This window comes from Apaloderma vittatum, unplaced genomic scaffold (genome assembly GCF_000703405.1).
Source record: "Apaloderma vittatum isolate BGI_N311 unplaced genomic scaffold, ASM70340v1 scaffold11967, whole genome shotgun sequence".
NCBI classification, from domain to species: Eukaryota; Metazoa; Chordata; class Aves; order Trogoniformes; family Trogonidae; genus Apaloderma; species Apaloderma vittatum.
The window spans coordinates 75,827-87,062 of record NW_009726785.1 but is presented as its reverse complement, the minus strand read 5'-3'; the positions used below and the strand labels follow the sequence as shown (position 1 = coordinate 87,062).

At 37.2% G+C, this 11,236-nt stretch overlaps 1 protein-coding gene across 1 annotated transcript in view; it reads right to left on the bottom strand.

The window, feature by feature from the left end:
• Positions 1-2,568: 2,568 nt before the first annotated feature.
• WDR70 (WD repeat domain 70) overlaps positions 2,569-11,236 on the bottom strand; it is a gene marked incomplete at its 5' end in the record, with an annotated part of 78,241 nt that continues 69,573 nt past the window's right edge. Inside the window, 2 exons of the mRNA XM_009873424.1 lie at positions 2,569-2,653; positions 11,029-11,191. Coding sequence (XP_009871726.1) covers positions 2,569-2,653; positions 11,029-11,191 — 248 coding nt within the window. The remainder of the gene's footprint in view (positions 2,654-11,028; positions 11,192-11,236) is intronic.

The following is an 11,236-nucleotide window of genomic DNA, read 5'->3' as shown; positions in this document are numbered from 1 at the left end:
CCAAATCTGGACACATGGAGGACCAAGATTATGCCTTGGCAACTACTAAAAACCTAAATCGCTCATAAAGTTTAAAAGTAAATTAGGTTTAATAAAAAAATAATGCAAGTATAGTTTCTAATATTCCAGTTTGCATGAAAAGTCTATCTTTTACCCTAAATATTTAATCAGGTGAATATTTTAATGTTAAGATATTTCCCTGGACAACTCAGAAGATTGAGTCAGAGTTTGTTGTTCCAAGTATAGTGAAGGAGACTGTTCATAACTCCTTCCTGACTGGATTAACTCCTAGCATTAAAATGTTCAAGATTAAAGCCTGCTTTTAAAAAATGCACTAAAATCCGCCTAGTTGGTGAACACTGTAAGGACTATTGCAAAAAAGACAAGCCAAGAATTTAAATATAAGCACAATTTGTTATTTTTGTATCTTTTTAATACATGTCTGCACAGGCACTGTTTGAAATCCTAGGCTGCTTAAACAGTAATTTAAAAAAATCACATCATGTAACGATGAACTCTTTGAGAAATTCTAACATAACTTATGCAGGGATCACTTACAGAACTCATTCTTCTAAGAATCAGAAAACTAGATCTAGCTGATATGAATAAAAAACATAAAGGGAGAAGCTCCCCTCAAGCTCAGAGAACAGCAGCATTCTTCCTCATCTGTCTTTCCTGCGGCTGTTCCCCAAGTCACACTGCCTCAGTGAACAACTAATAACAGAACTTACAAATTTATTCAGCCTAAAACCAAGGATACAACAATTTAAAAGTCTCATTCAAGATTTTTTAGAAATTTATTTGAAAACATTTTCCAGTGCAGAACAAAAAAAAAAAGACAAAAAGATAGCCTTAAATGAAAAAATGTCATTTAAAGTTTATCTGCTCAGGGCAACATAAGGAGAGACTTCAGCAGGTCTTGTCAACTACTGCTCTTTACCTGGTACTTCTTTTTCTCCTCCATTTACCATCCACTTAGGTATTAAATCCTTCATTCTACATATTATAGCTGTAACTAAATTAAGCATTGATTTGCTATTTTACATAAATATGCACTAAAATATTTCCAGCAAGTTCTGGATTATTTAGTGAGGTTACACTCTTATCAAGAGACTACACTCAGTGAAAGCAGTAGCAGTACTTTGTTGTGGGAATGCTACACCAATGCTCACTACACCTTTTGAAGTCAGGCTTACCTTTCCCTAAAGTATGAAAACGACAACTGAAAAAGAAAGGCAAGATTGGAAAAGAAAATCATACAATGAAATAGTGATGCAGAACAATGCTTAAAAAATATCTAAGCTCTGCTGACTATCAGGATCATACGCTTGAGGTTAGGATGGTGATTAAGTGCTTTGCTAAATATAGCCTTAAAAATCTATTCGTAATTAAGAAAGCTCAATTGTTTATGATGTCTAACACTCTCTACTCTTACCAGAAATGCAGAGTGCTTTCTATATTATATATTATTATAATCACAATACTTAGCATATTGTGTATTATTATAATTACAATATAAATGCCTAAATATATCCTAGGTTCCTTTCTCCTTCTCCAAAGGACATTTGTTTTTAATTTGTCCTTAAGTTTATGACATTCAGAAGTGCAATTTTGCGTTAAACAATTAAAACTTTCAATATTTAAGAAATTACTTTATGAAGGACAGTATCAGTCTTCAAAGAGCGTGAGGCAGGATATACATAATTCAGGCACGCAACAAAGCCAAGAGACAAAAAGACGTGGTAATAAATACACATCTCTGCTCTGTCCTAACACTTATCGATACAAACTAGCAGGGACAAGAAGCCTGAACAAAATTCTGCAACAGCTATGCAATAAACATGTTTATTTTTATTAAACCAAAATATATAATTGTCTATTCAAATTTCATTTTTGAAAAATAAAGCTGTATAAAATACTACTGTGAGATACTACTCACAGTTAAGGATAGACACTAGAAAACATGTTTTCTAAGATTCATGCAGAAGCATGATCTAAAGTGGAACTTGTATGAACACACAAATGAACTAAACTGGATAATTCCACATTAATATGAAAGCGTACACTTTGTTAAACTTCTAATAAAGGCGACAATTTTTTAGATCTTAACTAGGAAAAAAACGAGTCTGAGAAACTATTTATATATTTTAAATTATTTATATACTTAAAATCATTGAACACAGTCATGATGCAGCTCTTGTAAAGTCAGGAGTAATTATCACAGAATCACAGAATGTCAGGGGTTGGAAGGGATGTCAAAAGATAATCCAGTCCAACACCCCTCCCAGAGCAATTTGAAAATACAATGAATTTACTAGAGTTCTATTAGAAATAAGCATTTCACTTAAATCACAAAGCTAAATAACTGACAGAGAGGAGTTCTTTGCACAGTACAATTCCTTATTGCAAAATTCAGACGTGGGATTACGATCTAGAATCCCTTCTTACACTGCATCAGGTTTTATGACATAAATTTTGCTTTCAAATTTTGATTCACCATCCAAAACACAGAAATAAGTGTCAGGTCTTGTTTCAAATGTTCTAAAGTTATTCTGTAAACTAAACTTTTCAAATTTTACGTTTTTTCCACTCTGGCTTGTCTGTTTCATCATCTTCTGGTTCCACCTCCGCAAAAACTGTTTTTGGCTGTGTTCTAGAAAAGATTAAAAAGATAATAATTATCAGAAATTATTATAAACCTTATTAGACATTCACTAGACACAAACGATACTACTTCTATACTTAAAAGAGCATCCTAGACTTGCTCAATTTTCATTTTCAACATAAACCCATCAACTACTCTTCTAAGAGCTGAAGAAACTCGCAGGTCTCAGGCAAGGAACAAGCATAATAACCACACATCTTTTGCAAGTATTATTTCCTCATCAGCTTGCAATCATTATATGCATATTACATGAATAAAATTAATATAGGAGAAAGTAACAAATCAGTTTAATACTACGCTAGAAAAATGAAGCCACGGGTCTTCTACACAAATTTTTTAAAAGAAATCTACTTTTTGATACACTGAGTATGACAGCAGCCAGTAAGTGAAAACAGAACAGCTAAGCCAGGTTTCTGGCTTAGCCTATGCATGAAAAAAACAGCTTCTCCTCCAGAGACTTTATCCAGCACTACCATAACATAAAACACCTAATGATCTACATAGGAGAACACAGTGTATCCTACAGTCAAGCATGATGGTATCTCTTCTGTCACTGTTTACTTGTATTTTAAACAACACTTAAACTTTATAAAAATAATTATTGATTACTTTTTAAACGAACACAGTATCAAGTAGCATCTCAATAAACTGTTTGGACATTCAGTTCCCCTGTTTTACACCTTAAATCACTGCACGGTCCCCTTTTCAAACCTAATTCTCATCGCATTCACTGCAGAGCTGAAACTACAAGATTTCTGATGCTGGCTGTGCCTGACTTCTCATTATCACACACATGAAGAAGTACAAAATGCAGCCAAGTCAAGTCATCATCTCGTTAATGTATTAACTAATGTTTTTACAGCCGTCTAAGGATGTGAAGCACTATTATTATTATAACAACTGCTATTTGGCAGACTCTACAAAATGCATAAAGCTTAACAAAACTGCATCTGCCTTACTTAACACAATAGGCGTAATTCAACATTGCCACTTACTTTGAACACTAATAGCAAGCCATCAGCTATCAAAGAGCTGGATTTTCCACTTGTTAAATATGTGGCACAAATTAGATTTGAAGTCACCAAAACTAGTCAAAAGCAACTTCCCTTATATACAGGATCTTTCTATCAGCATGCTTTCTTCTCCATCCTCCAAACTTGCCATGGAGGTAAAGAGTACACTAAGATGTTTCAGAGATGGTCTTGCTGCTGTACTCTACTGGCACATGGTCCCTGGGTGCAGGCTGTACTTCTCACTATACCCTACGCAGACCTTTGTGCCCAGATGAGGACTTTCGCTACTGAAGCTCAGTAAGTAAATCTGCTCTCTATGGAAAGCAGAACTAAGGTCATAAAAAGTTTCCAGATTTAAAAATTTCATTAGACAACAGTTACATAAACTCTATCAACCAATCACTGAAGGAAGAATTAAAAATAAACAAAATTAGCATTCAATCTAAAACGGACACTAGGAATGCAACTACTATAGGCCAAAACACGGGATTTTGCTAGCTGCTGAAGAGGTGGAATGTATGGAATCTTCTTTTTTTTCAAGATATATTGATGGACGTTTATTCAGCCTATTTTAACAGTGCGCCTTCCTTTTACAAAAACAGACAAAAGGTAACTAAAATATAGGATCACATCAAGTCAGTACCGAGATGCTTGTTAGTAAAGCACAACTAAGCATGTGTAACTTATCATTTTTTGACCATAAAACCTGCAACTGTCATAATTTGGGTCAGAAAACTCCAAGCAAAAACTTAATTTGTGAAATCAGCAGCAGAACCTACTTGTTTCCAGGACAGGAGTGGCACAGAGCAAAGTTACAGACTTTAATATAAGCATGCAGCTGAGTCCAGTAAAGCTAGGGATGGGGCAGAGGAAGGAAAAAAAACCCCAGAAAACTGTAGCATAATCCAGCAGCAACCAACTAATGCAAAAACATGCAGAAGAAATCAAGTCTGCTTGCTATCTCATTTTTTACAGCTACCATGAAATTGCTATAGCCTCAGCTCAGCTGAAATGTAAACTGTTCCACCTCCACAAGCTACACAGCAGTAACCAGAGCACCCAGGGCGATTCATATGCCTGACCATTTTAAAGGCATACACATAGGAAGTTAGAGCATTATCAGTAGTGATCATCTAATTTAAACACAAATTGTTCTGCTTAGTAAGTGCACTAGAGATTGATAGTGGAGTTGGAGTTTTTTGCATTATTAATTTTTATACAATTATCAAAACAGGTTTACTACTTCAAAATATTTCTGTTTCTTAAGGCTATATAATACATGTAGAAAGTTGTGTCTTCTTCCCCATCAACTTTCTCAATTTTATTTATCCTTGGCTTTGGGCCTTTTTTTTTTTTTTCAGTTAGGGATCTGCTTGGCAGATCCCATGGCGGGCAAACGGGCCCAAAAGAACTGGTTTACCTGAGGACAACCTCCTCAAAACACATTCCACCCTGTGTGCAGAAAGTGAAGTCTGTCAGAAGCTTAGTATGGATGTGCAGGGATCTCTTGACTGAGATTAAATACCAAGGCCCAAAAAGGAAGAACACAGAGGAAGCAGGGACAGCTTAGGCCAAGAGAACAGAGGCTGTATGTGAACAGGCAGGAATGGAGTTAGGTAAGCCAAAGCTCAGCTGGAGCCAAAACTGGAATGAAACATGAAAGGCAACACGAAGGGCTTCTGCAGCTACACTGACAGCCAAGGAATACTAGGGAAAACGTGCTCAACCAAGCAGATAACCCACAAACATAGGATACAGAAAAGGTCAAGATACTAGGTGCTTTTTTGGCTCCATTTTCCCTGAGATGGTCTGTCCTCAGATCTTTGAGGATTCCTACACCACCAGCTGAGTCTTTGGGAGGCAGTGAGACACTACCAGCAGAAGAGGAAGACAGACACAGGCCGTATGCAGCTCATTGCACATGTACAAGTCCATGAGATCAGGTAGGATGGATGCAAATGTATCGAGGGGGCTGGCCAATGTCACTTCAAGGGCACTCTCTTATCTTTGAGAGGTCATGATGATTAGGAGAGGTTCTCTATGACTAGCATCATCATCTTTATGAAGGGCAAACCGAAGCATTTGGGGAACTACAGGGTATTCTATCTAACCTCAGTCCCTGGGACAGCTCTGGAACAAAGCCCCATGGAAGGCATTTCCAGGCACATGAAGGACAAGAAGGTGACAGGGAAGAGCCAGCAAGGATTTAGCAAAGGCATACTATGCCCACCAGCCAGACTGCTGGAACAAGCTGCCCAGAGAGGTGCTCTGGAATCTCCATCCTTGACGATAACAAAACTTGTCTGGACAAGTTCCTGAACAACCTAAATCTAATTGGACCTAAGCAACCTGATCTAAGTAAATATGGTTTAAGCACGAGGTTGGGCTAGACGACCTCCAGAGGTCCCTTTGTCATTCTGTGATCCTGTGTTTCCACAGGACTATCAGCTGAAACCAGTATCTCATACACTGACTGACAAATGCATTCCTATTGCAAACTGGCTGCAAACAAAAACAGAAAAAGAAATTAACATGATTTATTCATGATGTGTCCTTCTCTTCATTTCAGTGTTTCTCAATATATTCAGATATGCATAACCCTAAAAATTTCCAGGGGCCATGCAGACTGCTCTGAACTCATCATAATCCCTCTGGTTATGGGCTGTTTTTCTCAATTACCTTTCAAGGATCCAAGAAAAGTAGTTCATTGACATCTGAGGTTCATAGACTAGCAGCTAAAAAACTACTGCTACAGCTGAACCAGCTGGAGATGACAATTGCATATCACAACAGGTGACTCATGTTGCAGTAACTATTGAAATTTGTGTTTACATTGCACTGAAACAAAGGAAAACCAAGATTTTCAAGCATGCTTGGAAACCACAATAATGTCATAAAGGCTACTTCCAGACAGAAAAGTGAAGCTTTTCAGCATCAGGCCCCTCTGTATTCCTTACCCCACCAACCAGATTGACTCGTCTCTGAATTTCAGGGGCGCCTGTCGCAAAATTACCAATTTCCAGAAAACGATTCAGCTTAAGTATACCAACATGTGCCAGCTAAAACACTCTTGAAAAGACATTCTGTTCAGTCCTGCTTCTTCAGCTAAAGACACTTGAGCCACTAAATGACTAACACTTCACACACTGCTACCGCCACTGAGAAAAAGTTTCCTGGCTGCAGCACAGCTACAGGCCACTGCTTCAGGTCCTTCTCTTTTGCCTGTGGCAAGTAGCAGTGACGAAGACAGCAAAACAGGGGCAGCATTGCTGAAGAGAAAGATATGGTCTAAGAACTCTGGACTGTCTAAGAGGGGAGGGAAATTTCACCCTCACCTTCCCTATAGCACAGATGATAGCTGTATCTGGGCCTGATCAGGCCCTCAGCACTAATGCTGCTGGTCCTTCAGAGGGACATCTGAAGTCATTATAGTATCTCTGTACAGCTGTGTTAAAACAAACAGCTCACAAAGAATGTAATTTTCAAACATTTACAAGTAATGCCTCAAGTTCCTTTCCTGTAGTTCTTTACTTGAAATCTTCAATCTGTCCTTCCTTTCCTTTCACTCTACTGGGATGGCTCTTGCCAAGGTGTCTAACAAGCTTTTTCCTGAAAAACCTCAAGATCTTGTCTTTATCCTCATCTATTATGACTTTTCTGCTTCATTGATCACATCTTTTTTGACACCTTATTCACATTGGGCTTCTGTAACACATCATCTCCTGATTATGCGTGTACTTCTTATCATCTCTAGTACCCTTTTCAGCAGCATCTGCTTTTTTCACCTATCCTTTTGTCTCTTACGTACTTTCTCCTCCTTTTCTGGCTCAAGCTGTACGAGAAACAGAAAGGTCAGGCTAATGATAACAAGTCTGAAAAAATTTGCAAGTGACACATAATGCAAATGACTATTTGGCTTAAAGAATAAATTAGGCTCCTTTAACTCCAACAAAAAGATATTTTTACAATGCACAAACTAAGTCATGTTGCAGGTATTTCTTATAAGAATTACTGAAGTGAAAATACAATTTAAAAAGCGTGAGATCAGTTATCTGATTTAGAATGACCTAATCAGTATGAATCAGGACCAGGCAAACTGTAACCCAGTCATTACAGAGCTATGAAAACTCTGACCAACCAGAAAAAGAGCATTTCTTAGTGTTGTGAGTCTAAAATTATTTAATAACCAGCACTGAAGAAAATTAAGTAACTAGAGTTTCCTTAGACACTTTAAGGACAATGAAAAACTAGCTGAATAACCATATGTTAGACAACACGAAAACAAAAGCTTTGTCAAACAAGAGATATATCAAGTGGATAGTTTTATACCATATTTAAATGAAAATTTACTACAAATGTGGAAAACCTGACAGCTGAGAAATTAAGTAGTAAAAAGAATAAACACTTTACAAAAAATTAAATGTACTGGATATGTTTTTTAGGTCTCATGGCAGCATGTAATTATAAGCACGTATCAGATTATCACCTTTCATAACTCCATACTCTATCTTACGCTGTAGCTAAAGCATACAGTTTCCCTAGGTTTGTATACTGATCATTATTATGAAATCCCAATATCAACAGGGCCACCTGGGACATTCTTACAATCCAGTATTGTGTGGTATTTCCTATCAATTACTTGTAATTTGCATATTTTATTAAATATGCATCTCTAAGAACATTTGCAAAAGGCTTTATACACAGGCTAAACATACATGCGCTGTAAAACCAAATAAATGATATAATTAACACAGGTTTCTCCATTATCTGTGTGTGCAGGCAAGCAGCTAACAAAACCTGACTGCCATTGGTTTGCAACTGTTAATGCAGACCTCCATTTCTGAAAATTAAGAACATAACACAACTATAAAGTAAGTTTTTGCATATGTGTTGATGATGATGATGATGACAATAACAACAACGACAACAATAACATTCTTTGCAGAGAGTACATCTTAAAGCCAAGCTTTTAAAGCAAGGATAATGGCAGTTTCACTGGCATGAGATCAGCTGACAAAGCTATCAAGGCAGTATGCTGCAGGCTGCAGTCCAATTCCCGCACACACGTATCACCGTCTGGTGTGTAAGTTAATAGCAGTCTGGACTTGCATCCTCTCCGCTTCTCAGCCAGCTCTCTTCTTCCCCTGCAGCTACATCTTTAACAAGAAGTTGTAATTAAATCTGCCCACCTGACACAATAAGCCTTCAGTAATACAGCTATGTATTAAAACTTTAATGTCTACTACATCACAGGTGTCATGGATGTAACTTAATACACAATCAGTGAAGCTACTGAGTCAAAAATATACTGAGGACTCTAACTGATGGAATGAGTGATTTTATTTACTTTTGAGAATGGATAGCTGCATATCTCAAACAAAACCAAGTGCCTACACATTCCGAGTAAATTTCGTCTCTAGAAAACAAGAATTCTCAAACAACTGAAAATCAGTATTTGGCATACTCATTACAACTGTTACGGATGCAGGCTTTCAAATATTCCTTCTTCAGTACCAAGGGTGATACTGTATAATGCATTAATTTGCTGTATAACATCAAGGGCCATTCTCATTAATTACCAGTTTGCATCCTTATTGATTATTGATTACCTAGTCAAGCCAGGCTGAGTCACTGACATTCTCAAGCTGCTTTGGAACCGCTATTCAGTCATCTTTTTGAACACATGGCTCGAGTCAGAAAACAAGTGTCCTCACTAGAAAGAGCTATGATTCTTACTATATTCTGAGTTATTCTAAGGAGCTGGTGATTGTTTCACTAAAGAGCTAAACACCAATAAAGTAAGTACAGTCAGTAAAGCACTAATGAACATACAGCTTAGGAGACAAAATACTGGACTGCAAACAATAAAAAATAGTTCATAACTGGCAGACTGTTCTGTGCAGACTATTTCAACTCTTTCTAAGCCTTTTCCTTATGGATTTTAAAAATATGACCTACACTAGCTAATTTTGCATAACAAAACCAGCAATGATAGTAAGGAAGTGTGAAAGTCTTAGTAACTTTTTGAGTGGTAGTTTCTGTTCATTAGTAAGAAACGCATTTATTTTGTATTTATTTTAGTACTATTGTGAATGTGTTTAATAGTTTGATTTCGTTTTATTTTTAGGAAAAAAAAATCTTTGGTAGAAAGTATTATAGAAGCATATCACCAAATTTTTGTTGTAACGCATACATTTTAAACTGAGGAAGTTACCATCTGTGGGATTACTAAAATTGTACTACCACAATCTTGATAAGGGTCTTTAATTTATGTAACAACTGAGTACTTATTTCCATAGATTGAATTTTAAGTAGGAAATTTTATTGGTGCCATTTTTAATATCACTATACCTTTACCACCAACTCAGAGAATTGAACAGAATCACAGAATGTCAGGGGTTGGAAGGGACCTCCAAAAATCATCTAGTCCAGCCCCGCTGCCAGAGCAGGATCACCTACAGTAGGACACACAGGAACACGTCCAGGCAGGTTTTGAATGTCTCTAGAGAAGGAGACTCCACAACCTTCCTGGGCAGCCTGTGCCAGTGCTCTGTCACCCTCACAGGGAAAAAGTTTTTCCTCATGTTTTTGTGGAACCTCCTGTGTTCCAGCTTGTACCCAGCCTGGCTCTGTCCTCTTGACACCCACCCTTTACATATTTATAAACATGAATGAGGTCACCCCTCAGCCTCCTCTTCTCCAAGCTAAAGAGACCCAGCTCCTTCAGCCTTTCCTCATCAGGGAGATATTCCACTCCCTTCATCTTTGTGGCTCTGTGCTGGACTCAGTTCCCTGTCCTTCTTGAACTGAGAGTACCAAGCAGGTACTGAGGTCTTTATGTAGGAAAAATTCAGATAAAAACTACGCAACTTGAGAAATCATCTAAAATATGCTCTCATAATACCAAGTAAGTATTTTGAAGGTTTAATTTAAGAATCAGTCAGAACTAGAGGACATACTGGAAAACTTATCATCCCAGTCTGTCAATGGGATAGTACCTCACTAAAAGGTATATTGCAATTTCATACATTGATTTGGAGAAGATTCTAAATTCTAATCAACTTAAGAGAGTTTAAAACAATTTTCTAGTACTGATAGGTACATTTTAAAAGTGGAAATGCCAAATTTCAACCATTTGACTTTCCAGAAACTCTTACCTTTATAAAAGATTATGGCATATTCTTGGTTTATGTATTTGGTTTATGGCATATTCTTGGTTTATGTATGTTATGTTTTATTGTGGCAGCAATCCAGAAAAGGCAAGTATACCCTTAAAAATGTGTGTCTTCTGTTTTTACCAAATTCCCAAGGACTTCTAGAAATACTACTTGTATTTAATTGTTTACTTACTTCGCATATGCTGGAGCAACCCAGTATGGATTCTCCTCCGCTTCCTTTGCGTGACGTAAAATAGCCTCTCGAGGGTTGCTATCATCCGTCTTATCCAGTGCGATATTCTTGACTATATATGATGACAAGGTACCTCCATGAGTTCCTACACGTCCCCCACGACCTGTAGTAAAAGGAAGAAAACAAGAGAAAAAAAAAAAGAGTATTT